We start from the raw sequence: 16,134 nt of genomic DNA, 5'->3' as shown, positions 1-16,134 counted from the left end.
TTTAATCAGCACACATATAAAAGGACATTACTAAAAGGAAACTTCAAAAATACTCTGCAAGAACACTCTGTCAAACAACACTCTAACTATATTTATTGCAAGTTGTGCAAACATAACCAATTGTGCTTTATTGGGATAGATGCGAGAATGCAAAAATGTGAGCAAACAAAATAGAAAAGGGGCATCATAAACACCCTAAATGCCCGTACCATATTCAAAATAATTCTTGACAAAATAGTGAAACCTCATATAATCTCCCTATCAACAACATCTACTTCACCACAACATAGGATCTTGATGCATGTCAAAATGGGATTATCCTTGAAATTTGTTCCAGATTATTCTACCTAACTGCTCTTTCCGTCTTCTTTCCTGGAAAGTATAAAGAAACAAAGAAAAGAAGGAAGGGAATTATTGAAATAGGACTACTGCATGGAAATAATAGAATATCAGCACACAAAATGTATATAACTTTTTGATATTTAGTTAATATAGCGTTTATTTTGTTAATACAGTCAACCTTGCCTAAGTGGAATCTATTTGGACTGCAGAAATAGCTTCGACTTAGAGAAAATTCGACTTATGAGGGATTAAAATCAATAGTATATATAGAGAAGAGGACATGAAAAGACCTTCAACTTAGGCGATTATTCGACTTATGTGCGGTCGACTTCAGCAAGGTTGACTGTATAACTTTTTTCAAGAAATCCTTAAATGCAATGCATTGTTCAATGCCAAAGCTGAAAAGTAAAGTTTCACATGCCAATTTCCAGAGCCATGAGAGTTGTGGCATATATTCCATAATGACAAAGAATTAAGGCAAAGATGAATGTCACAAAGGCAGTTGAACGTGAATGCCATAGAAATGCACATTGCAGATCCAATACAAAGTTTCATGTCTTTAGGCACATGCTTCCAAAGTTTGCACTAAAAAAAAAAATCAACTTTAACTGTTGCTGACTCAACACTGCAACATGTGGTACAGTTGTAGTTCGCACATTCCACAGCAAATGGTTTGAAAGTAATAAATGATCATATCATCGCTTGGATGACAAGACCTTGTTTCCAAAATTTTGGGTAACGATCACTCTTTTTGATTAACTGTAAGATAATCAGTTAAGTGACATCCTTTCCAAATCCTAGCTGTGTTACCTCCCAAAATGAAGCCATCATGGCATGTCAACGGAAAGATAATCCCATTAGTTACAGCCCTTTGGCTATTACGTTTTTCCACTCTTCTCAACATTTGACATTTTGGAGATACAAGGTTTTGTCGCCCCAACAGCAATATATGTCTTATTGTGGTTTATCGATCCTACATGTTTCCAGAGACAAAGCCATAACTTGCCATGCTTTTTCATCAGCAGTTACTTTAATTCCTCCAAATTTTACGAAGGTGTAAAGTTAGCCAGTCCATTTAGGTGTAGCAATGTGCCTCAGTCCAACAGGACGGACATGGTGACACAGTGGGGATTAAGGGGATTAAGGGGATTACGGGGACTAATAAATCTCAGTGATGTTTATTCTCTAGACATCTGCACCAATTGTGGATTAAAAGTATTCTAGCCAACCTGCCAACTGGCAAGTAAAATGTATCAAGGGTTGAAAAGCCCAATGGGCTGTTTCAACACTGTCAAAAAATGGAGATAAGAATGAAAAGAAGATCATACTCACTCTTTCATTTTTTTCTTCTGTGCCTTCAGCCAGGGCATGATAAGGCCAAAGGATAACACTGGCCAGAGATAGAAGAAGATGTGACAGATGTAGTAAATCTCCTTGTAGGCCTGTGAGAGAAAAGATATGATAGTATTTCAAACATGGGGTTACAGTGTTTCTGGATTTCAACTGCATTGGGTAATCAACAATGAATTTGACTGTTACAAATGATCGATTATCATTAAAATAAAAACAAACAAAAAACATCATAATGATGAATTATAAAGGTTCTTACGACTTTCAAAGTCCATAATAATAAGTCACTGTAAGCTCTGCCCCCAGAAAACAGAATTTGGAGGTCAAGCCATACACATAACTGTTTCATTCCATCATTTAAGAGAATCCGCAGTATCAGGGCAATTACCCCCCGAGGGCAATTACACCCCTCCCCCCTTCCCCCAGCTAAATACTGGTTAGTGATAAGGTTAGAGTGAAGATTAGGGTTAGGTTAGATTTAAGGTATAGAGTTTGGATTCGGGTTAGGATTAGGTTCAGGATTAGGATTAGGGTAAGGGTCAGGGGAAGGGTTCGGGGTAATTGCGCAGGGAGTAATTGCCCTTGACCCCTCACGGGAACACACCTCTAACCCATCATATGACTTGCCCAATTCAAATTATCTTTCTTCTAGCTTACATCGTACACACAGCCCAAATGTGTCATTAAAATGACAATTCTAGTGATATACACTAGAATCATCGCTCAAATGATGCATTCTTTATTCGGGTGAAACTGGTCATAATCAAGATAAAGCCCATTAAACTCTGGGCTTGTCAGTCCTTTTTTTTTTGCAACCAATACCAATTTTTGGTAAGATAATAATAAATAAAGAGGGCTATTGGAGGAGTTTGTTACCTGATGAATTTTCGACCACTTCATTAGCGTGAAGCTGATCAGGGCATAGCCCATCAGGAAGAGTACTGTGAATTTTCGGAACACCATCTTGGGCAGCGCCATCAAGGGGTGACTGGAGACTGCACGTAGGGCGGGCACCTTCTCAAACAGTTCCGTGGCCTGGGACATGGAAAAAATGTTTGCTTTCTCTTTGACACTCTACTTTCGGTGCTACTTTGACATGCTGGATAAGAATAGCACTGCATTGAATATCTCTCGGATTGTGTTGCAGGTTGTTGCAATGTATTGGTTTCTCACTTTAAAAAAAAATAAAAAATAAAAAATCTACAAAGTATATCATGATTTACAATAAAAGGGACTCCCATCATAATGAGGTCTGAGAGACTGGCATTTTTCTTTGGTTAACATCAAAATTTCATAAAATAGCAAAACAAATAGAGTTTATGAAAATATCCGAATTACAATTTTCTGACCAAAATTCTTGCTTCATGGTAACAAAATTCATAATAACTATGTTTGTTACAATGGGAGTACACTGTATGAAAAAAACATCCTTTTGAAATCCTTACATTTCCTTTTGAGCCATTGAGGACGAGTCGCGAATATACTCGAGCAGGTGTCTATGGGAAATGAGTGTTGTAGCAAAATCAGCCTGTCCTCAAAAGGTTAATAAAAGTGAATTCATCAGCCATCTTCACTTATTTCATATCAAAGCAATAACACAATACAATAAGAACAGATATGTGCTGGGTGAAATCTTTCACAAGCATATTGCTGGTATCATGTAAACTAACAAATTATTTACAGGGAGTGTCGTAGCCAACTCAAACACTTGCAAGATGTCGCTGCCCTCGTAACATTATCTCCCATAAATTTGAACATCTTTTTAGAATGGTCTGGGACACACGCACATATCTCATTCATATCTAAAAGACTGGACTATAGTCATTGGTTCTGTTAACGTTACCTGAACGTCAAAGAGAACCATGACAAACTCCAGCATGAAGCAGATGTAGTAGCCGACGTGTAGGCCGTGCCAGAGAGCCAGGAAGCTAAGGGCAGCAACCTGCGAGACGTAGCGGTTACCGAGGAACTTCAGCCTCTTGTACACATACCTGTGGTGCATTACAGACAGATACAGGCATTATTTTTTGAGGTATACAGTGTAACTCAAGAGAATGACCAACATTAATCAACATCTTTGAGCTACAGAAACTGAGGACATTTCCCACTATTCCTGCACTTTCACTAACCTTCACAAACACTTTTTGTTTTTTGTTTTTTGGAAACTTACATCAAAAGGAGACACACTCATACAAAATCAACATATTTATGACAAATTCACAGCAAGCATATGGCTCCTGTGGAGTGAGGTCAGCAATTATACAAAGGCATAAATAACATAATATGTGACCGTGCATCACAAAACCAATAAAAAGTCGCACTCTCTGATTTTGTGTGAGGACTGAAAATAGGTGAAATGGGTAAACCTAGCCAATCTTGACTTTTTCATATTTTCTGAAAGAGCACGTCTTCTTCTACATTATGCTAAAAAAATATGAGATCATAAAATGAACAGGAAAGTGTGTTTTTAGCAGTTTTTCTTGAACACATTTTAAAGAAAGAATAGTGTGATTATGTGTGTCTTTTCATTTCTTAAAAACACTGTACACACTCTTCACTTTCAACTCTAATAACTTTAGAAAGGGTTATGCTACTACTTTGAAAGTCGGCATTAATCATGGACAGAATGTTGTAATAGCATGCTCAATTTTAAGCTTAATCTGATAATCCCTTCATTGTTGTTGTTGCTCCAGTGTTTTACATCCTGTTTTTTGTCCCATTCATCGCACAACTAGCACAGCTTGCAAAAAGATTAAGTGCATGAATAGACCCTGTACTTTAGAGCCTCTTTTCTCAGTTCACACTTCTCCGGAGTTTGTGCTTTCTTTCCAATAGTTAGATAGGTTAGGAGAGTTCACTTGAATTGAGATATACATCATTTTAAAGATTAGAGTGTGCTCTTCCAGAATATGTCCTTAGAGAAAAATCCATGTCTGGCGACTTTTTGTTGGTTTTTGTGGTGCAGGGTCACATACACGGTGTATGTACATAATTGTAAACACAAGTGTTGCAAACTTTGCAGAGCACAAGAGCGCCAGCAAGGCACGTCTGCACAGCAAACATGCCTTGCATGGTGTGTGCGTCTCTCAGACCATATCGTCGGTTGAGAATGATGAGGGCGTTAAGTTGTCACTAAACCCATAGTGTTCAAGACCTCTTAACGCCCTCCTCATTCTCAAGAGACGATATGCAGACAACAGAAAACATGTATTCAAATTTCTTAAATGTGCTAATCCCATCAAATGGCAAGAAAGCACACACACACACACACACACACACACACACACACACAAGCAAAATGGACAAAATAACAGATATCAGCTCACCGCGCCACCCAAGTGTTGGTGGAGAGGTTGAACGTGGTCACCATGTCGCGGACGCTCAGGGCACACTCGTACTGTAGAGGGCGGATTCCAATGCAGGCATCCCACTTGACCTTGCCAGACTCGTCTTTCCCGTTGTACGCAATGCCACTCAAGATGCAGATACCTTCCTGCGTGGCTCAAAAATGTGACAACATTTAAAGGGGAAGTCTACCCTGAAAACTAGTTTTGGTATTAAAAAACAGAAAAGCAGAAAAATGACGGGAAGTAATTGCCTTGTGAAAAAACAAACAAACAAACAAATCCAAAATGTAAAACCTCTCTTCTTTTTTCGTTATTGATGACAGAATATATATTTTGTATGCAGGGATTTAAGATAGAATACTTACAATGATGATGGGAAAATGAACATTTATTTCATAGTGGAGAGCAAACAGGCGGTGAGCTCGCATGTGACATCACAAAATTGCTAATTTGTGTTTGCCTGATCACAAGTTCAAGAAATGATAACTTTCTCTGTCTTCATCAGAATTTGGCCACACTTTTACAGTCCTGATCAGCTATTTTTCTGAATTCACACAAACTAATTTCCACGGCAGATTTCCCCTTATGCCCTCCATCATACATACCCAGGGCCGCCATTCTCTTTCCCTCTCTATCTCCAATTTTGTATCTTTCAGTTGTACCACAAATATTTACAAGCATCAAATCTGAACCCCCCCCCCCTCATTACCGTAAGCACTAAATTATAACACAAACCCCAACCTTGGACACCAGGCTGAAAAAAACCCCAAACAAAAACGAAACAAAAAAACAAACAAACATGGACACATGTACTTGCATTCGTGTAAAAGGCGCATCCCCAACTTATTTCAAGGACATAAAAGGTGCCCCTTATGCATGAGTGTTTACTGTAATATTCTTAACCATGATTTCTCTCTATGAAACCAAAAAGATGAGACAAATACTTTTATTGAAATGAGATGCTTCAGTCACAGACAACTCACCCCTAGCAGCCAGAAAAGCAGGTACTTGTTGAGAATGAACTTTCCAAAGAGGGCAATATAAAAGAGCTTGTAAAAGAAGGATGATTCCTGCAAGATACAAAGAAAATGTCGACTTGATTAACAGACACCAACACAAATTCCACCTCAGTGAGCTAGGTCATTATCTACTGCATAGGATTGACACTATTCTATGATGCAAAAGCCCTTGAATGTGATAAAAGTATATCCCCAAAGAAAATAGTGAATTTTCCCCAACCTCATGATTATCTAAAGTCATACACAGTCTGATCTGTTTTGAGGGGCTTTGTAGAATCAATAAGAGGTAACAAATCTGATCATCCAGAAGAAATCTAACAGCTATTAGCAAGGATATGGGTAGGCAAAATTATGTATCTAATACAAGTTTTTGTTTTTAAAGGTGTTATACCATTTGCAGATGAGTCAAAAACCCAGCTTTAGTGCTTCAAAATAGTTCTAAAATGAGAGTAAGGGATAGAAACACCCATGCAAAAATTTTAATCAGTAAAATCAATGTTAGTTGTTGTTAAAAATATATACAAAATGTGAACAATATTACAATAAAATTGTTTCTAGAATAACCTGTTTACAGTTATGCTTTATTGAGAAAAACAGTGATATCTCCTTTTATTTCAAGCTTTATTGCAAAACTCTTGTATGGTAGGATGTCCTGTGATACAACTTACCTACACATCAATATGCATCAAATGTGATAACTCGAAAAGTTTTTAAATCACTGCTCCCAATAGTAAACAATACCTCTTAAGTCCAGGTACATTTACAACTTTGTATATTCCAGGTACACAGAGAGGCCTATACTGTGCATTGAACAGCAGGAATTTGATTTGTCCAAAGCATTAAAGTTTGTTTTATTTCTTTTTTGTCTTGTTTTGTATTGTTTTATTAGTTTAAGGGTGTGGCTGCTGTGCCGCATCCAAACCCTCCTCCCACCTCATCTGGCCTTAGGACCGGTCCTGTGTGGAGGTATTTTACTCACAGCGTACTCTGACGTCAGGAAGTACTCTTCGGTGAATAGAGGTGAGATGGTGGCCTCTACGATGAGGTAGAAGATTCCGAGCCCCAGGCAATGCATGGCTGGCTGGAAGGTGTCGGACGGTCGCCCTTCCTCGTTGTCCAACAACTTGCCCTCCATGTAGGCTCGGTAATTGCGCAGAGGGTACTACGCCCGTGACAAGGAGTAGAATTAAGGATACAAGAGAGGCACCGGTTGTTATGAACTGGTGGTTCTTGGGAGAACAGGGGGTAAATATCAGTGTTAAAGGTAATGCATTTCATCCTACATGAGAATCCTATTATAACCAGGCTCTTAAAACCATGACAATCACCTTATTATATCATGGTACAAAATCAAAGAAGTATAAAAGAGTTGGCACCTATAAAATTGGTTGTTACAAGAAGGCATTATAGTTATATATCCGAGCTCTTCAGAGCGAAGTTCTAAAGCATTATATGGATTAGGTAAATACCAGTCAGCATTTTGGATACTGGTAAACAAAATCACAGGAGACTGTTTTTCTGTTATGTTCGTCCAATGGGCAGGACATTGTGCTAAGTTCATCCCTGGGTAAAGATTTCTGTGTGCACAAATGGCAAATGACACCAAACAAAATAACAATCGTGTTTAGAGGTGAAGAATCACTTCATTATCCGGTGAAGTATGGAATTCTTGTTAAAAAAAGGCACATACATGCTTTAACCTGTTACACCATGCCAATGGAAAAGAAAGTAAATTTTAGGCTACAAACTGGTGAAGAAGGAATTAAAAAAAAACAAAAACAAAAAGATATGTAATCCTCACCTGAGGCCCACTGAGAAAATAGCCAAAAAAGAATGAGTAGCTGATCATTTCAACGGGGCCAGGTGCCTCTTTGATGCACAGTGACTTCTGTTCAGAGCTCAGCTTCTCCTGGAATCAGCAAAAACAAACAACCCCATTCAAAGCATAATCTTAGGAAGCAATATTAGCCAGTATTTTTTTTTCAATCTATTTATTTATGTGGAAGTAACAAACCTTGTGATGACTATAAACAGACAGAAGTAAATATTTGATAATTATTTTCTTTTTTTTTTCATTTTGCTATCACCTTTAGACAGAAAAAAAGAAAATAAAAAGGTGGTGAAAAAAATCAGACAAAAAAAAACAAACAAAAAACAAAAAAACCCCAAAAATAAAAAAATTGGAAGATACACTTGTATTCTCACTTATCAAACCTTCTATAAAGCGTCTGTCATCATGTGTCCAGATAAAGTTAAAGTTCAGAGAACTGCAGATAAGGTGATTAGGCAAAAACACAAGAATGAAATTTGACATTTTTTAAACTTCAAAAGTTCACTGATTTTAATGATAATAATGGTTATTTTATAGCGCTATATTCTCATGCCTCAGAATGTTTTGAAACTCGAAACTCAATTATCATTATCATTATTTTTTTTTTAAATGAGGCAATCCTCCTAGATTTTTTCACATTCAAACTACAAAATGTGTAATGAAAGAGAGGTCAACTTACCAAAGGCCGATGACCGTCGTAGAGGTCATAGGCCACAGAGATCATCCTCAAGGTAAGAATGCACTGCGGCGTCGTCCAATTCATGTCGTAGTTATCGGACGCAAAGACAATGTACGATCCAACAAGGTATCCCTGATGCAGATATTACAGGTTTAGAGGCAATATAATGCATTTCAATACAGTCAAAGGTAACACACTTTTTTTGTCAACTTCCGTATTTATTTCTTTTCCTCCTTGACACCTTACACTTGCTCCTTGCTGCATGAAAATATTTCAGAGTTGCCATAAATTGTACGTGTCTTGGGGACTAGGAAGAAATCAGAACTGCTATGCTGCAGGGTTTGTCAAAAAAGCACTTACAATGTAAATACATGTAATTTGGTTTTTAATTATATACAGACATTCAGTGTACCTTTAAGCATTTCTACCCATCAAACCACGACCACCACCCCCAGAAAGTATTTACAGAAATCCTGCAAATGTCTCAAATCTTTAAATTTCTCAATTTGCATCTACAGAATGCTCCTCACAAGATACCCTGAAGAACATACCTGGTAATCTGATGTAAATTCTTCTCATATCTCATCCAGCCAAAGTAACAAGATTGATAATTAGTCAAAAAAAAAAAAAGACTGGAATTACAACGTAAACTCACTTTTTTGTTGCCATGTTTCACCAATTATCAATTGGCTTCTTCGAGCGAATGATGCTCCCGTTGATGAAACGGCCCTTACATAGTGCAAGATTGTGCAGAGTTAGAGTGCAGTGGACCTTGTCCATTGCGCGAAAGACGGCTTGGAATCCTGTGAACAACAACTCATCATGTTGAAATGAGTGGAGAGACCCACACTCAACAAGAGAGGAGGCCTCCGCTTCAGTTCATCACACACGTGGGACAGGGCTGTTCACAGGACTCCAAGCAGTCTTTTGAATGCTGGACAAGGTCCAGTGCACTTTACAAAGTTTTGTAGCTCTGCACAATCTTGCACTATATACGTGTAAGGGCCATCAACGGGAGCACCCTTCGCCCAGAAAGAAGCCAATTGATAAATGGCGAAACATCGCAACAAGTGAGTTTAATTCCATTTTTTGATTCAACTAATTATCAATACCTGGTAATCTCATCATTAACTCTTGACATGATGTCCTGATCAAATCCCCCCCTCCCCCCCTCAAAAAAAAATGCCCAAAACAGCTTAAATCCAGAGCATGGTGGAAAATCAACTCACCATATTGAAAAGGAAGGAGAGGAAGACGGATGTCGCTGTTCCTCCGATGAAGAAGAGCAGGACATAATTGACGAGGCAACAGAATAACAGGTACGAGATGTCCGTCCCTGCGTGGGAAAAAGAATGGGAAACATGTACAGCAGTCTAAAATAAGTTCTGTAGATTTTAACAGTACACCATGACACCATGAATTCCATGTATGTATTCCATAGTTTTGAGAGGAATGTTATGAAACCCTGATGGTTAAAGGGATGTACACGTATGAACCATCAACTGTTAAAGAGATGGTACAGGTTTGGTTGACATGGGGGATTCAGATTTTAACTTTTTTGTGAGATAATTAGACACCACCTATGAAATATTAAAGAGCATATAATTCTAAGAGGAATTCAAAGTTTATTTGATAAAAATCAGTTTTAAAATGGCTTAGATATATACAAAAAAGAGTAAAACAAAGGGGTCTTAATCAAAGGTGGGTCCCACAGATCTTTTATTAGGACCCCTTTGTTTTTGGATATTTCAGCCATTTCAAAAACAAATTTTCATCAAAAGACCTCAGAATTTGGAGTAGAAACCTCTCCTAGTTGCATTGCCGGTTGATCCCTGGTCTGCACCTAAAAACTTTCAAAGTTTCATGTACCAGGTACAAGTGTAGCACTCACACACTACTGAAAACCATTTACTCATCAATCAATACATACATGTTAAAATATCTACCACTTTTGCACAGGACGAGATGTGCGCATCAACTAATAAATTAATCCCAGTTGCTGGGTAGATGTACACATAAAGATAATTTGACTGAAAAAAAATAAACCAAGTTTTCATCTATATTTCTACTTAGACTACCTTAGCCATGGTCTGAGCCTCTACATGTAGGGTCAACTTTACTTGTAAGATGCTCTCATAAACACATTTTGTGAAGGGTTAGTGTAGGGAGGGTGGCTCACCATAATTGAAATATGCGATGGCCAACCCTGTTGCAATCACATAGAGGTGCTTGGTCACCGCCGACGTCCCATGGAGATTGTCACGTAGGAAGAGACTTAGGGGGTATCCTGGGGAGACAGACAAAAAAATAAATGTGACCCGCTACAACAAAATGGTCCTAAAGTCGCGCACGGTCGAAGCCGTGAAAATCAAGTTTGAAGTCAGAGCATCAAAATTGGTCAAAACTTACGATTTTCTGAATTTGACATATTAGGCCAAGTAAAAAAAGAAAGTAGTTTCTCGTCCGGGTTTTTTGAGCAAGGCGATGAGGGAGGTCCTTACTATTTGATATCTTACTATTTTTTCGAGAATTGTCAAAATGAAAGTAATATGTGTTTCTCGTCCGGTAATTCTGAGAAAAGTAACGAGAGAGGGCTTTACTATTTTCTATATCCAATTTATGAAATGAAATATCACTCTGTTAAGTGGTAGCTGTGTTATGAAAAACCAGGTCCCACGTGTATTCATGCCTGCACTCTCAAACATTTTCAAACAAATAGATATATGTACCATACTTGAAATGAAACTTCATGCATGCAGAAATACATTTGCTTTTTCTTTCCATTACAGATGTCAAGGGAAAATGACCATCTTAATACTGGTATTTAGTGTTGTAATGGCATTTCTGATACCAGTGTACTTGCAATTCTGATGTATTGTGCTATTAATTGAAACAGGTATAAAACATGTCTTTCAATAAATGTACGACTGAAATAAATTCCATGATATTCAAAACACTGCTTTATTTATTATTGTGTTTGTGACATTTTGTGTCCACACAGCTGGTACAGTGTATGTATATGCATTTCTTCACAGTACAATTGTAGCACATTCAACTGGAAACTGGCTTGTACAATTGCAGATGGATGTCAAAATGATACGATTTATGGCATTATAGCATTAAACAAAGATGTTTCTTCATGTTCTAAAAAGACATTTGATAATCACTCATCATTTGGATGATGATTGTACAAGTGGAAACTCGATATAACGAGATGGTCGGGTACGAGTCGTGTTCCTCGTTATAGCCGATATCTCGTTATATCAGTAGAAATAAAAGAAGGCATAACATAAAGACATTAATTTGCACACGTGGGACTACCCATCATCTTTCAATCAATACTGATAACTTGCTAATGTGTGTGAGGTAATTACTCACCTTTATGGGTAAGAAGATGTTTTTTTTTCGCCAATGAAATCCGATATCAAGAATGTTTTTCTTATCAATTGTAGAATAGATGTTTGAATTTGTAAATCTACATAGCTTGCGATTGTGTGAAGATCGTCTGTGGATTGGTATGTGGTTATGGTATGGGTGTTGTGTGTGGAAAGCTTGAATATGGTCTGCACAATGCTGTGTGTGTGTGTGACACATTCTGTATGTACATTATGACTGCATATATGTGTGTGTGTAGATGGGGAATTCCCTACGTAGAAAGCCAATCACAGCATCAGATTGCCTCACACTTGCTAAACGTCATGATGATGTCATGTATACGGCCGTCCCACCACATTTTCTGCATGTATCAGTGCGCACACACACACACACACATACACGTACAACATGCGGTGCTAGCTGTAGAGTGAACTGTCATGAAGAAAATGTGTGTGTACAAGACAGTTTTTGGCGCATCGAGCTTTACAATCTCGGACCGTGATAGCACAGGCGAAGTTAAGCTTTACCCGAAGACATTTTGCTTTGCCTCGCTATATCAGGTTTGATTGGCTATGTTTTTCTTTGTTTGGAAATCACAAAATTTATCTCGTTATAGCAGTTATTTCGTTATAGCCAATCTCGCTATAAGAGTAGCATTTTACATGGACTTGTGTGGAAGGAAATTTGGGACCGGGAGAATTTCCTCGTAATAACCGATATCTCGTTATAGCAGTGTTCGTTTTATATACCGAGCTTCCCCTGCCCTGTATACCACACTACAGATGTTACGATTCACGGCCGTGTCCGTGAATTTACGTCGTAAAGAAAAGTATCCCGCAGAAATACGATACAAACCAGAATCCGTGGAAAAGTTATTCATTTTGTAGATACACCCATTTTATAATTCCACATTTGCTGGAAAAGCGCACTCATTTTCTCTTCAAAATACATCGCCGTCAGATGCAACGTTACAGAGCAGAGTGTACGAGCCTCTACACATTCGAATGTGTTCATGCGTGCGATGGCCTGGGGACCCGATTTGGACAGCTAGCAAGTTACAGACACGGCCGAAAAAATAGTAAATATCAAAAAAGTCGATGCGGCAACTGAAAATCGATGCGGGCGGGGAGCGGGCTGGGACGAGAATTATGAATTTCTTGGTATTTTCAGCGCCATTTTGAAAATAGTAAATAGTAAAAAAATCGATGCGGCGGCCAAAATCGATGCGCGCGAGGACGAGAAACTGGTTTCTTTTTTTACTTGGCCTTATTAGAGTCTGACATGTCTCCTATCATCTGTCGAAATTTTGAAGCAAAATGATGAAAGGAAAGACCAAAAAATAGCGTTTTTCTGGGACATGTTTTTTTGGTGTTTCAACGAAGCAGAAACTGGTTCGAACATTTGGAGTGAGCGCCACACATAGGCTCCGCCCCTAACAACGACCAGAGTGATCTCATTGGTCAGTTTGCTGCTTGCCGCTAACCGAAGCGTGAAGCTCGCACACTGCCCAGTGGACTGGTGCGTGCTGGCGGGGTGCGCTATGCCCAGCCGCTTCTCCTGCCATCCTGGTCACTGATTGGTCGGTGAGGAGACCGCCGACGCTGTGTTTGAATGAGCATTTCGGGGGTTGCTAGGGCTTACCTTCTATTGATCGGAGGTGAAAACTGACTTGCGTGTGCTTTGATCGTGATTGCGTCGCAAGGAGAACTTTTAGGGCGCTTTTTTCGAAACAGTGATTTCCCAGACGTATCGACATGCTCTCTTTTAAACATCGATATCTCCGCAGCCGATTATTTTTATATGATGTGTTATATATCAATTTAAAGCAGAAAGATTAGGAATTTGTGTCATGCAATTTTCAAATAATCAACCTCGCCCAACTTTAGGATCATTTTGTTGTAGCGGGTCACAAATATATGCCAAAAAATGCATTCTGTGTCAGCTACACCAACACTGCCCATTAGCACCAGTGCGACAACCCAGGATCAGTAAAAATCACTGTCGGTCCAGTAACTTTTCCAAGAATGGACCAATAAAAAATGGAAAAAAAACTGGGTACCTACTGGTCTGATAGACAGGTTGGACTAGCAGGAAAAAAAAATTGATTACTGTGCAGCCCTGACTACATCAATGATTACACCTAAGGGCTCACAGGGAGAAGTGTGAATCCATGATAAATAAAATGTTTGACACAAGAAATGAATCAGAGTGATAGAGTGATTGGATGGACTTCTCTAAACATGGATAAATCATTTGTTGGTAAGACTCACAGAACCATACTGCTTCTGAGGTGAGTTATCGCTATACTGTTTGCGGCTTGACAGAGTTTCAAATTCTAGATGATCACCTATCTATTCATTTAAAAAAAAAAAATATGAACGGTTCCTGCTTCTAGTTTGTTTCCCCTTTTTTGTTATCCTGCCTTTTTCCCCACTAGATGACACCACACAAATTTTTTTTTTTTAACAGTTTCTCTTTTAATGAGACAACATTGTGAGTCTATTATTAAATTTTCACTGTTAATGAGACTGGAGGCTCTGAAGTACAGGATCTATTCAGGCACTTAATCTTTACCAAGCTGTGCTAGCTGTGTGACGAATGGGACAAAAAAACAGTATGTAAACCACTGGAGCAACAACAATGGAGAGATTATCAGATTTTAAGCTGAAATTCAGCATGCTTTATCAACACATGCTGTCCATGATTAATGCTAACTTTCAAAGCAGTACTTTGCATTAACATATCTTTTCGAAAGTGAAGAGTATGCACAGGGTTTGTAAGAAATGAAAAGGAGACTCTATAAAACACACCTACACACTATTCTACAAAAAAAAGTGTTCAAGAAAAACAGCTAAAAACATAATTTCCTGTTCGTTTTGTGATCCAAAACTTTAGCATAATGTAGATGATGACTTGCTCTATATGAAAAACTCAAGATTGGTTGGCTGGGTTGAACCATTTCAGCTATTTTTAGTCCACACACAAAATTAGTGCGTGCCACTTTTTGTTGGTTTTGTGATGCACAGTCACATTTCAGAGTGGGTTTTACTTGTTACAGACCAAAATGTAAACATTTGAAAGCGTAAACAACTGAGAGCATCAAAATAACATCTCATATTCATTAATGTGTTCAAAGCAATGCTGAGTTATCAATATTTGAGCGTGTACAGCAAATCCAAATCACACTTTTTAATGCGCGCTTGTGAATTCAGAGTATTTTCTTACGTAAATGTGAGTAAAATTTCAGGCAAATTGTGAGATATTTTAAGTGGCTTAATTGATAGAAAAACATTAGAAATATAACTACCTAGAATGTCGATGTGGACACTCATCAACCATCACAATATTCATAATTTTAGGGCTAATAATGGAAAGTGATTTAATTTCGTTGACTCTAAAGTATTAGTAACTTTTAGTAACTAATCAGCGGGCCTGAATGTATATGAAGTAGAACTTTATATCAAACACAGAACTCTTCTGTGTTGTTTGACAATGTCAGATTCTCCTTTTCGCCATGTTCGGCAGCGATTAGTCCGCATGTTGCCCTCTGTCCCACTGCCCGCAGAATTTCACCCTAACACGGTACGGTCACACCGATCATGCCGATCCGGCATCGGAGGGCGGCGGTACCATGTATTGTGCTATGTGGCCTGATCCGCCGGCGGATCAGGCCCACTAACTTACGTACAATTGTACGTACAGTACTGTACATGGTAGTCAACAGTCGCAGTCTCGTCTTTCGGTGCTGATGGAGTCAATACAAAATGTAACCATACTTTCATAGTTTTGCAAACTTACCAACAAAGACAGATATAAGCAATCGCAGTGCTGCTTCACCAATGCCCAACCTGTCTGCTATACTCGCCACAATCCCAAAGCTCGTATCTTGTGATGTTTCTGCCGACGCCATTTCGTAGATTTCGCAGTGTGAGAATGGTACGATACGCGTGTAAATGTAGTCTGCAATCAAGTTGTTTGATTACATTTGATTAATGTATTGCATTGGCTTGTGACTTTTATTCCAAAGTCGTTCAACATTAAGGAACGAGATTGAAAACAAAGCAGTTAAGCCACAAAGAAAAGAATACCATTAATATTATTCAATTATATATATTTATCTCCGATAGGCTCTCAAACCTTGTCCCACGTGCGAGACGAGTACAGGTAAGTAGAGCTGGGACAAAACCTTAA

General features: G+C 38.5%; 1 protein-coding gene across 1 annotated transcript; it reads right to left on the bottom strand.

Moving 5' to 3' along the window:
* Positions 1–347: 347 nt before the first annotated feature.
* LOC139715299 (lysophospholipid acyltransferase 5-like) lies at positions 348–15,872 on the bottom strand. The gene is made up of 12 exons (XM_071626876.1): positions 15,742–15,872; positions 10,748–10,855; positions 9,798–9,904; positions 8,569–8,700; positions 7,860–7,967; positions 7,038–7,220; positions 6,023–6,109; positions 5,019–5,185; positions 3,536–3,683; positions 2,569–2,727; positions 1,675–1,784; positions 348–372 (listed from the first exon to the last, which is right to left on the bottom strand). Exons 1-12 carry the CDS (start codon positions 15,851–15,853, stop codon positions 348–350), a joined length of 1,446 nt encoding a protein of 481 aa, XP_071482977.1. The 5' UTR covers positions 15,854–15,872.
* Positions 15,873–16,134: the final 262 nt, after the last annotated feature.

The sequence above is a fragment of the Diadema antillarum genome, unplaced genomic scaffold (assembly GCF_040938485.1).
Source record: "Diadema antillarum isolate AM-2024a unplaced genomic scaffold, OU_Dant_1.0 seq00003229_RagTag, whole genome shotgun sequence".
In the NCBI taxonomy this organism is placed as follows: Eukaryota; Metazoa; Echinodermata; class Echinoidea; order Diadematoida; family Diadematidae; genus Diadema; species Diadema antillarum.
Note: the sequence above shows the minus strand (reverse complement) of the source record. Positions and strands in the feature narration are given on the sequence as shown.

Excerpts from the sequence above, each read along its gene's own strand:
- LOC139715299 (XM_071626876.1), bottom strand. The coding sequence starts at position 15,853 with ATGGCGTCGGCAGAAACATCACAAGATACGAGCTTTGGGATTGTGGCG. Across the intron at positions 10,856-15,741 it reads GCTTATATCTGTCTTTGTTG|GATACCCCCTAAGTCTCTTC; the intron begins GTAAGTTTGCAA and ends CTGTCTCCCCAG. Across the intron at positions 373-1,674 it reads CAGAAGAAAAAAATGAAAGA|GAAAGAAGACGGAAAGAGCA; the intron begins GTGAGTATGATC and ends TATACTTTCCAG.